This window comes from Macaca fascicularis, chromosome 3 (assembly GCF_037993035.2).
Source record: "Macaca fascicularis isolate 582-1 chromosome 3, T2T-MFA8v1.1".
NCBI lineage: Eukaryota > Metazoa > Chordata > Mammalia > Primates > Cercopithecidae > Macaca > Macaca fascicularis.
This window is the reverse complement of record NC_088377.1, coordinates 58662854-58675164: the sequence shown is the minus strand read 5'-3', so window position 1 is coordinate 58675164 and position 12311 is coordinate 58662854. Positions and strand designations below refer to the sequence as shown.

Genomic DNA, 12311 nt, shown 5'->3' with positions numbered 1-12311 from the left:
AAGAACAGCTTAGACACAATAGGTAAATTATGACATAAATTCAATCAGAATTTTTTTTTTTTTTGAGATGGAGTTTTACTCTTGTTGCCCAGACTGGAGTGCAATGGTGGGATTTCAGCTCGCTGTAGCCTCTACCTCCCAGGTTCAAGCGATTCTCCTGCCTCAGCCTCCCAAGTAGCTGGGATTATAGGCATGTGCCACCATGCCCGGCTAATTTTGCGTTTTTAGTAAAGACAGGGCTTCACTATGCTGGCCAGGTTGGTTTCAAATCCCTGACCTCAGGTGATCCACCTGCCTCGGCCTCCCAAAGTGCTGGGATTACAGGTGTGAGCCACTGCGCCCAGCCAATGTGTTCTTATTTTTTATTTTTTAAAACAGAGATGGGGTCCCATCATGTTGCCCAGGTTGATCCTGAACTGCTGGACTCAAGTGATCCACCTGCCTTGGCCTCCCAAAGTGCTGGGATTACAGGCGTGAGCCACTGCACCCGGCTTAGCGGCATTGTTTAACACCACAAAAACATCATATAACCACTGAGCTCCTTCTCAGAAGGAAGATGGCGAAAGCTCACTGCTCAGCAGTGACTCGATTCATAACCCGGGGCTTTGGTCTGTTTGTTTTAGGCTTAATTCTTGCAGATTTGGGGAATGTCAGGTTCTAAAACTTGAGTTCATTATTCCTGTCAATTCAGGGCACACCCTTACCATAAGCCCATGAAAGGCACCCTGTTGAGTTATTTTATTATTTTTTCTTTATCTCCATGCTCACTCCCCATTTTCATCCTGCCTATACATATGTGTCTTTGAAAATAAATATTATTGCCAACCCCAATTTAATTTTCCAAGGTCCTGTTCCAAGCACTTTTATACGCATTGTCTTCTTTCATCCTCCCAACAGCACTATGAGAAACACTGCTTTGGCTTGGCATGGTGGCTCACTCCTGGAATCCCAACACTTTGGGAGGCCGAGGTGGGTGGATCACCTGAGTTCATGAGTTTGAGACCAGCCCGGCCAACATGGTGAGGCCCCGTCTCCATTAAAAATAAAAAAATTAGCCAGTGTGATGACACATGCCTGTAGTCCCAGCTACTCAGGAGGCTGAGGCACAAGAATCGCCTGAACCCCAGAGGCAGAGGTTGCCGTGAGCTGATATCGTGCCACTGTGCTCCAGCCTGGGTGACAGAGCAAGATCCTGTCTCAAAAAAAGGAAGAAAAATTCTTTTGTTGTTCCCATTTAACAGAAGAGGAAACAGAGGCGTGGATACATGAAGTAATTTTTCCAAGATCACGCATTAGCATATGTCAGCGTGAGGACTCGAATCCAGGCACCCTATACGTAAAGCCTGAGCTCTATCACTCTGCAGTACTCTATCTACTCTGCATTTTTAAATATAGTGTGTGATTTTGTGTGTGTGTTTTAAAATATATTTGAATGTTATCGTGCAACTACTGTGAAACCAGAAAGTGTGAGACAGGTCTCAGTAAATTTAGAAAGTTTATTTTGCCAAGGTTGAGGACTCGCCCATGACACAGCCTCAGGAGGTCCTGCTGACCTGTGCCCGAAGTGGGTGGGCCATAGCTTGCTTTTATCCATTTAGGGAGATAGGAGACATCTATCAATATATGTAAGGAGTACATTGGTTCGGTCTGGAAAGGTGGGACAACTTGAATCACAGGCAGAAGATTGGAATGGGGGAAGGGACTTCCAGGTCACAGACAGGTGATACACAAATGGTTACATTCTTTTGAGTTTCTGATTAGCCCTTCCAAAGGAAGCAAATCAGATATGCGTCTATCTTAAGTGGGCAGAGGGGTGACTTTGAATAGAATGGGAGGCAGGTTTGCCCTAAGCAGTTCCCATCTTTAGTTTTCCTTACTGATATTGGGGGCCCAAGATATTTTCCTTTCATACTACAGGTATCCTTCTATATCTTACTTTCTTCATTCTACATTATGCTTTTAAGATCCAATCACCTGCTAAAGATATCACTAGTTGATCGCCACAGCGCATTCCATCACATCCATCCATCTCAGCTCACTCTTTTTTTTTTTTTTAACTTGAAGCACAAATGCTTTATTTAAAGGCACATCTCAGTTCCTGTGTGGCGGGCAAAAAATAAAATAAAGGAGCAGATCGTGGCACACCATTCCCATGAGTCAAATGGTCAAACCCCACATCCAAGACCCAGTGAGCAGCCAAGCTCAGCGCAACTTCCAGGCATCTCGCTCTGACTCCAACAGGGTGAGCACGTCCCCATCGCACACGGGGCCTTTTACATTGCGGATGCTGGAGCGGCTCATGTTGTCCATAAATTCCACATGCACCGGCGTGCACTGTCCCTGAGAGCCGGTCCCGTGCAGGACCTTGATGACCCTGGCCAGCTTGATAGGCTGCACATGGCTGGTGTCCATGACGGCAGCATGGCAGTCTGGCGGAGTCAGTTGACTGTTTTTGTTTTGTTTTGTTTTGTTTTTTTGTTTGGTTTTTTTCTGAGACAGAGACTTGCTCTGTCTCCCAGGCTGGAGTACAGTGATGCGATCTGGGCTCACTACAACCTTGGCCTCCTGGGTTCAAGCAATTCTCCTGCCTCAGCCTCCCGTGTAGCTGAGACTACAGGTGTGCACCACCACGCCCGGCTACTTTTCATATTTTTAGTAGGCACAGGGTTTCACCATGTTGGCCAGGCTGGTCTGGAACTCCTGACCTCAAATGATCTGCCCGCCTCGGCCTCCCGAAGTGCTGGGATTACAGGCGTGAGCCACCGTGCCCGGCCCAGTTGACTCTGTTATGTCCCTAACGAGGGGCAGACAGAATGTCTCCCAATCCCTAATCCCCAAACATTCTAATAAACATTCTCACTCATGGCCCCTTACATACCTGTGTGAATTTCTGTGGAATATATCATTTGGAATGAGACTGCTGGCATACAAAGCACACACTGCTCTTTAGACTGATTTCTGACATGGTGTTGCTAACCCTCTTCCCAGCAGCACAGAAGATTCTTTCTTCTCTAATTTCTCATGAACATTCATCTGACTTTATAGTTTTTACCAATTTGATGGCTGTCGAGTGGTATACCTTTGTTGTTTTTCATTTGCACTTCTCTAATCACAAATGAAATTGAACCTCTGTTCATAAACTTGGAGGCTTTGGGTTTACTTTTCTGTGAATTTCTTATTCATCTCTTTTGTTCATTTTTTATACTGGGTCTGCTGTCTTGTTATCTAGGTACTATCAGTTTTAGAGGTTTCAAATATTGCCTTTCAGTCTTCCCTCCCATCAGTTAACTTCAATTATGGTGTCCTTGTTGAACAAAAGTTCATAATTTTTCTTTTTTTTTTTTTTTTTTTTGAGACAGAGTCTCTGTCACGCAGGCTGGAGTGCAGTGACGTGATCTTGGCTCACTGCAACCTCTGCCTCTGGGGCTCAAGCAATTCTCCCTGCCTCAGCCTCCCAAGTAGCTGGTTACAGGTGCCCACCACCACGCCGGGCTAATTTTTGTATTTTTTAGTAGAGACAGGGTTTCACCATGTTGGCCAGGCCGGTTTTGAACTCTTGACCTCAGGTGATCTGCCCACCTGCCCCCAAAGTGCTGAGATTACAGTCGTGAGCCACCATGCCTGGCCAGAAATTCATAATATTGATATAATTATATCCACTGATTTTGGGGGGCGTTTATTAAACCTTGGAGTCTTGTTTGGAAAATAATTTCCTTAGACATCGACTGGATATAGTGGAGTAATTTATATGCACTAAACTTCTATAAAGAAGAACTATAGGCTGGGTGCGGTGGCTCATGCCTGTAATTCCAGCACTTTGGGAGGCCGAGGCGGGTGGATTGCCTGGCTCAGAAGTTTGAGACTAGACTGCACCATGGCAAAATCCTGTCTCTACCAAAATTACAAAAAATTAGTGAGGCGTGGTGGTCCTTGTCTGTGGTTTCAGCTACTTGGGAGGCTGAGGTGGGAAGATCGCTTGAGCCCTGGAGGTGGAGGTTGCAGTGAGCTGAGATCGTGCCACTACACCACCCTGGCCTGGGTGACAGATTGAGGCCCCCTCTGGAAAAAAACAAAAACAAAAACAGAAGAAGAACTATAAAAACTGAATAGCTAACAACAAAACGGTTGTTTCATGGTATTGGGAAGTAAAGAAGACAACTAAGACTTGAGGGTCCAAAAAGTCAGAGAAGAGCGCATTGATGGAAGCCTGATGATTTCCACAGCATTTTACTCTCAGGAAATTTGCTATAACGAGTATAACGGTGGAAGAGAAAGCAGTGGCACTGAGATCGTGGTACTGGCTGGGATGAGTCTACAGAATTGGAGTTAATGGCTACTAAGTCAGCCTGAATGGGAAGGGCTCCATCCCAAAAAAACAGATTGCATGAAATTCCACCTCAAGGCATTCACCAACTCATAAACTATAAAATACAAGTTTAATACATCTTTGTTTCCAGGTGCTCAAAGGATAAAAAATTAATCAGAGATTTTTGTCAGTTTCACAGTGCTGAGGAGAAAAAAAAGTGGAGATCAGAGCCTGGAAAAAAGGAGGAACCCTGGTGAATATCCAGGTTTCCAGTAGAGACCCTCGAAGGGATATACCCTTGAAGAGAGGAAAAACTGCAGAAGTACAGCAAAAACAACAAAGGTTTAAGAGGACACAAAGTGTTTGTGCAGCCTCTATAAGCTGGCTGAAACTGGCTCAAGGTCCGCAGTTGCCTACGTTGTTTGTAAGGCGTATCCTCTGTCCATTGGAGTTGAAGTGGTTTGGGTTGTAAATCAGCTGATAATTTCCCTGGTAGCTGCCATTGTTAGGGAGTTTGGCAAGAGTATGGATTTCCTAGTGGCCTGAGGAATTTAGAAATGTGCCATGCCAGCCAGGCCCTGACCTCTATCCCTAGGTATCTTTTGCGTCCTTAATGTTAGGGTCTGTCTTAGTTGATATAAGGGAGTGTCTCAGATCACAGTGTGAATCCCAGTCTCAGCTCCAACACTTCGGAGCAGTGTATTTAGGCAAATTACCTCCTTTTCTTGCCTAATTTTCTTGTCTAGGAAATGTGGGGTGGACAGGATTATCATAACTACAATCCATAAACTTTTTTTTTTTTGAGACAGTGTCTTGCTCTATTGCCCAGGCTGGAGGGCGATGACAAGATCTCGGCTCGCTGCAACCTCTGCCTCCCAGGTTCAAGTCATTCTCCTGCCTCAGTCTCCCAAGTAGCTGGGATTACAGATGTCCACCACCATGCCTGGCTAATTTTTTTTTTTTTTTTTTTTGTATTTTTAGTAGAGATGGGGTTTCACCATGTTGCCCAGGCTGGTCTGGAACTCCTAGTATCGAGTGATCCATCCACCATGGCCTCCCAAAGTGCTGGGATTACAGGCATGAGCCACCACGCCCGGCCACATCCATAAACATTAAGTGTATTGAGACTGTGGTCACTGCTGTATCCCTGACACCTAGCATCACCTTTGGCACATGTTAAACATGGACTAAGTAGTATCCAGTATCACAAAAGATATGACCTAATATTCCTAATTCCTGACCTGATTTTCCCTTGCCTATCATTTGTGTTGCAAGAAGCTTCAAATGCATGCTGTCACTAGTCTGCCCTCTTATTCTTTTATTAGAACGTTGCTGAAAAGCTTTGGTTTCCTTGCGCCTTGTTTTCTTCCAGCATTCCATTTTAGATTCATTCATTCATTCGTTCGTTCATTCACTCAATCATCCTGATGACTGAATGCATTGAATTGACAATGAAAGCATTGACAAGCATTGATTTAGTGCAGATGTTTGTCCATCTCCTGCTCTTGCAAGCCTCATGGCCCCCTACTGCTATCCCACCATGGCTCTCTCTATTCTCATTGGGTCTGTGGGGTCTGTGTATGGTATTTTTGTTCGTTTGTTTGTTTGCTTTTTGAGACAGAGTTTCATTCTATCGCCCAGGCTGGAGTGGCGCCATCTCGGCTCGCTGCAACCTCTGCCTTCTGGTTTCAAGTGATTCTCCTGCCTCAGGCTCCCGAGTAGCTGGGATTACAGGTGTCCGTCACCACGCCTGGCTAATTTTTGTATTTTTAGTAGAGACAGGGTTTCACTGTGTTGGCCAGGCTTGTCTTGAACTCCTGACCTCATGATCCACCCGCCTCGGCCTCCCAGAGCGCTGGGATTACAGGCTGAGCCACCACACCCGGCCTTATGTACTTTAATGTAATGCTCCTCTCGGTTCTTCTTTCCCCACCTCTCTCAGACACACATTATGGCTGTAATTATGGGAATCTCTTGGAAGCCCCAATAATGGACCCTTCCCTGATTTTCTTACTGACTTCACTTTATTCATTTGTTGATTTATTTGCCCAGTGTTTTTTGAGTACCTTCTGTGTTCCAGGTATGATTTCAGTCACTGGGAATAGAGCACCAAATAAGCAAAACATGTTCCTGTCGTCATTGTATCACAGCTTTCTCACTCTCTTTCAGGGCAGGGTAGGCACAGCTATGTATCCCTATCTGGAAATGATGGCTATGGAATGAAGGTTCTACCCCAGGGAAGAAGGCAGCCCCCATCTCTATGATATTTCCTGATTATCTCTGTGCAAATCTCTGTAATACTCTTGGGAACACTACCCATTCTTTGTCTGGTAAACTCTTTCTCTTTCTACAAGCCCCAACCCAGATGTTGCCTAAAACCTCAGTCGTTCCCTAACCCTCCCAAGGGACCTCCCTGAGTGCTGCATAAATCTGTATTGAATAAATAGAGACAGAGATAAAAATGATGTGGTTCTGAAAAAGGGCAGTCAGATTGGTGAAAGCACAGGCTGCATTTCACTTGGGTGCTGGGTGATGGAACCTAGATTTTTTTTTTTTTTCCTTAAAATTAGACCAGGTAGGAAGAAGGTATGGCTATAGCCTTCAAATATTTAAAGAGTTGACAGGCTCCGTGGCTCATGCCTGTAATCCCATCAGTTTGGGAGGCTGAGGTGGGAGGATTGCTTGAGCCCAGGAGTTTGTGATCAGTCTGGCAACACAGCGAGACCCTGTCTCTACAAAAACATTTTAAAATTAGCTGGACGTTATGGTACACACTTGTAGGCCTAACAGCTTAAGAGGCTGAGGTGGGAGGATCCCTTGAGCCTAGGAATGTGAGGCTTCACTGAGCTATGATTGCACCACTGGACTCCAGTCTGGTTCACAGGGAAAGTTTTATATATATATACCTGCATATCTACACGTGAAATTATGCATCTATACATATTACATGCATATACATATATTATATGTACATATTTATATGTGTGTCTGTATATGTAAATACACATATATATATTTATATGTGTGTATATATGTAGATACATACGCATATAAATATGTATGGGGTTTTTTTGTTGTTATTTTGTTTTGTTTTGTTTTGAGACGAAGTTTCACTCTTGTTGCCCAGGTTGGAGTGCAATGGTACGATCTCAGCTCACTGCAACCTCTGTTTCCCAGGTTCAAGCAATTCTCCTGTCTCAGCCTCCCGAGTAGCTGGGATTACAGGCATGCACCACCATGCCCGGCTACTTTTGTATTTTTAGTAGAGACAGGGTTTCCTATGTCTGATATATAGATTAGAAAGATAGGTATTTAAAGAGCTGCCTAATTGTATTAGTCCATTTTAATGCTGCAGATACAGACATACCTGAGACTGGGAAGAAAAAGAGGTTTAATTGGGGTTACAGTTCCATATGGCTGAGGAGGCCTCCGAATCATGGCTGGAGGTGAAAGGCTCTTCTTATATGGTGGCAGCAAGAGAAAATGAGGGAGATACAAAAGCAGAAACCCCTGATAAAACCATCAGATCTCGTGAGACTTATTCATTACCATGAGAACAGTCTGGGGGAAACCGCCTCCATGATTCAAATTGTCTCCCTCCAGGCTCTCCCACAACACATGGGAATTATGGGAGCTACAATTCAAGATGAAATTTGAGTGGGGACACACAGCCAGACCATATCACTAATGGAGTTTGAAAGTGGGGGTCAAATTGAAAAAAGCTTTCAGGAAGGTAGATAACAGGGGTTGGGGAAGAATACCTTAGAAACAAGGGCGGTTCAGCAGACGAGACCCAAATACCCACCTTCCAGCCTTTGCTGCAGCCCCATACTGGACACATGTAATCTTCATGCCCCAGAGCCCAGTGTCCATGTTGACCTCCCCCAGCGTTTCCCAGGGACCTAGAAGACAGTTCCAGTATCATCAGTGGCCCTTCCAGCTTGGTGTACAATGCCCAAGGAGTGAAGCAAGGCTCTACACTCATCTATTTTTAAGCAGTCAGATTTGTGCAGCCATGCCGAAGAGGCCTGAGAAGCTGTTTATTATCAAATTAAACCTGTGGTTTCTGGAAACTTTTTTCTAACTCAGCAGGTGATGCCATTAGAGTCCTGACATGGCTTCTGGTCATGCAGAGAAGAACTTCCAGGGTATTATTTTAAGAACGTCCCAAATGCTCTGCACCACCTTCACCCAGCACACCTGGGAATTTCTATTACACTGACAGGTCAACACTCCCTCTTTGCCTGCACTGTCAAAACGAGGTTACAAAAAAAGCTTTAGCTAAAAGCAAAAGCTGCAGAAGGTACATGTAACCTGTAGATTGCGTTTTGTGGTCAAGCATCCCACAACCTCAATTACCGGTGGGCAGATGCGTATCTTCATTTCACTCACAGCTGAAAGATGGAAAATGAAAAGCAGTGCCCCCTACAGGAGAAGGGATGTTTTTTGTTTTTGTTTTTTGAGATGGAGTTTCGCTCTTGTTGCCCAGGCTAGAGTGCAAGGGTATGATCTCTACTCACCGCAACTTCTGCCTCCCGGGTTCAACCAATTCTCCTGCCTGAGCCTCCAGAGTAGCTGGGATTACAGGTATGCGATACCACACCCAGCGAATTTGGTATTTTCAGTAGAGACAGGGTTTCACCATGTTGGCCAGGCTGGTCTCGAACTCCTGACCTCAGGTGATCTGCCTGCCTGACCTCAGGTGATCCGCCCGCCTCGACCTCCCAAAGTGCTGAGGTTACAGGCGTGAAACACTGTGCCTAGCAGAGAGGGATGCCTTTTAATGAATCCATCTACTACTGCTGATTCACTCTGCAGACAGTCTCATTCCTGGCAGAAAGACTTCCCACTTTTTCCTTTCTAGGGCCAGAAACACTTTTTCCTTCTTTGATTTGTTTAACTCACTGCTATCCTGTATCCTGCTCGCCCTCGGGTCTGGGAACAGCTGACACAACTCCTTTGTCAGACTCACACCAATGTTAGCAGCCTTCTGTCTAGTTGGTCCTCAGTAAATCCTCATCATTGCCTTGGCCTGGACCCCTCAAGCTTTTTCATCTACTCTAGATCCTGTGTGTCCCCTCCAAATCTCATGTGGAAAGGTGACCCTGATATGGTTTGGCTGTTTCCCCACCCAAATCTCATCTTGAATTCTAGCTCCCATAATTCCCATGTATTGTGGGAGGGACCAGGTGGGAGGTAGTTGAATCATGGGGGCGGGTCTTTCCTGTGCTGTTCTCGTGTTAGTGAATAAGTGCCACAAGATGTGATGGTTTTATAAACAGGAGTTCCCCTGTACAAGTTCTCTCCCTTCTCTGCCACCATGTAAGATGTGACTTGCTCCTCCTTGCCTTCCACCATGATTGCAAGGTCTCCCCAGCCATGTGGAACTGGGAGTCCATTAAACCTCTTTTTCTTTATGAATTACCCAGTCTTGGGTATGTCTTTATTGGCAACATGAGAACAGACTAATACAACCCTCAGTGTTGGAGGTGGTGGGAGGTGTTTGGGTCATGGGGGCAGATCCCTCATGAGTGGCTTGGTGCCCTTCCTGTAGTAATGAGTGAGCTCTCGTTCTGTTAGTTCATGCAAGAGCTGGTTGCTTTAAAAGATCCTGGTATCTCTCTTGCTCCCTCTCTTGTCATGTGGCACACCTGTTCCCCCTTTGCCTTCTACCATAAGTAAAAGCTTCCTGAGGTCTCACCAGAAGCCAAGTAGATGCAGGCACCCTGCTTGTACATCCTGCAGAACCGTGAACCAAGTAAACCTCTTTTCTTTATAAATGACCCAGCCTCAGGTATTCCTTAGACAATGCAAAATAGACTGAGATAATCAGTGACTATACCAGTGACTTCACACATCCCGTAAGTACTAACAATCTTCCACAGTTTCCTCTATTCCACTTAACAGACACCTTCAGATACAGGATCTAAGAAAGAACAATTCTCATTGAATATTATCTTTCTTTGGTAATTCACAATCTTTTGAGGTGTCGGGAGAACTATTTTAGCATGAGCCAGTTCCAGCCTGCAACCCTCTTTTGTCTGGCAAATACAAGTCACATTTTTTAAAAAAATTGATATCAGCATTTTCAAATATGGAGATTCAGTGCAAAAACTCAGATTGGCTGTTCTGTAAAGAGTGAACCTACATTCCCATATGGCAGCCCCCGACTGAAGCTGCTACCTTTGCACAGACATACATTTGGGGTTTCCTTGATCCTTGCCAACCCTTTTGTGTTGCAATCATCCCATGTCACTCACTTACATCACCTGCCTGGCCCTGGTGTTGATAATCCCTGATGTTGATAAACCCTACTAAGGCCAATAATTGTCAATACTGCTCTGAACCTAACAGCAGGACTGTGTGACTTAGAATACCTTATTTTAAAGTCTCTCTGCATAAAATAACTTACATTCTCACTGGGAGATAAGCTAAGATTTATATAGAGAATTAATTCTAGAGCATAAAAACCTAGAAATGCACATTTTGTTGAGCTTCTACTGACTGCCTGGCACCAAGGATTCAGAGGTGTATTAAGACAAAGCACCTGCCCACAAAAAAATTGTGACCTGATGGCTGTTAAGCAAAGCAACAATTTCTTTTATGATGTTGAAGCGGTGTGGTTGTCTAGGGTAAACACCCAGGGCTCATCATCTTGCGCCAAGAAAATTTAGGACGTGGACACGCATGAGGAGTTTAGGAGCGGAGGTTTATTAGGCAAAAGAAAGAGAAAAGAGAACAGCTCCCCTATCTAGTGAGAGGGGCTTCCCAAAAGGAAGACCGGCCGGCAGCGGAGTTCACCAGATTTTGTAAGCAGGCTTGAGGAGGCAGTGTCTGATTTACACAGGACCCACAGATTGGTTCCATCAGGTGTGACATTTACATACCACGCCAGGAAGGCTGGCCACCTCACCCTAATCTTATTATGCAAATGAGTTTCCCACTTGACTGGCGCCATCATGTCTTCCTATGGTACACGTGGCTGGCAAAGAGGAGGGAAGATGGGGCCACCATTTTGGACATGCCTAGTCCCAGGTAGCTTTTTTCTTGATGGCATTCATCTATGCAAGCTTCTAGCTTGTGTGTCTATGTCTGTAGCTCGATTTTGCAGGCTGCTCTTTGTTAGAATATGATTTGGGGGCTGCTTTTTGTTAAAAATGGCAACCTTACCAAGGACTCCCGTACCCTCACTATCTGCCTAAGTAGTTTCTTCTTAACTCCTACATCAATGTGACATGTGCAATATCTGGAATTATCAAAAGTAGTGATTATGAATGGGGAGAAGCATATCAGAATAAAAATCTTCCCAAAGCTCTCTAGATTCTAACATATACTTCTTATAGTCAGGTTGTAGACAAAAGATTCAAGTCAATATCGTTTGAGATATTTTATCGCCAGGCATGATGACTCATGCTTCTAACCTCAGCACTTTGAGAGGTCGAGGCAGCAGGATCACTTGAGGCCAAGAGTTCAAGACCAGCCTGGACAACACAGTGAGACCTCATCTCTATGAAAAATAGCTGGGCGTGGTGGTGTGTGCCTGTAGTCCCAGCTACTCAGGAGGTTGAGGTGGGAAGATCGCTTGAGCACAAGAGTTGGGGGTTGCAGTGAGCTATGATCATGCCACTGTACTCCAGCCTGGGTGACAGAGAAATGAAATAAATAAATGAAACATTTATTAGGGGACTCGGGTCACAGCATTGTTGGAAAGTCTTAGCTTCCCAGAACCACTCTCCAAAGCACACTGACAACCTGGGACTCCAAGGCAGCTACCTCCAGTGGCACAACAGAGAAGCTGGTGATTCAGGGAGCCATTTGCTAAATCCAGAAGCTACCACCCTAATTGCCAGATCCAGAATCACACCAGCAGTGTCATCATTCACACTGGCAAACTGCATGCCAAGTGCCCTGATTCTCTCCTCATGTGTCTCACTTCCAAATCAAGTTTTGATGTAAAGTGTGCTAGGGCTGGCAGACCCCTTGCTGCAAAGAAGTTTAGGAAATG

General features: G+C 45.0%; 2 protein-coding genes across 9 annotated transcripts in view; one reads left to right on the top strand and one right to left on the bottom strand.

Annotated features, from left to right (window-relative positions):
• Positions 1 to 12311, top strand: part of CALN1 (calneuron 1) — a 664605-nt gene that overhangs the window by 495433 nt on the left and 156861 nt on the right. The gene's annotated exons all lie outside the window — the stretch shown is intronic.
• Positions 2117 to 2518, bottom strand: LOC123572469 (small ribosomal subunit protein eS28-like). Its single transcript, XM_074034854.1, has one exon. The coding sequence runs from the start codon at positions 2410 to 2412 to the stop codon at positions 2203 to 2205; it is 210 nt and encodes a 69-aa protein (XP_073890955.1). The 5' UTR covers positions 2413 to 2518; the 3' UTR covers positions 2117 to 2202.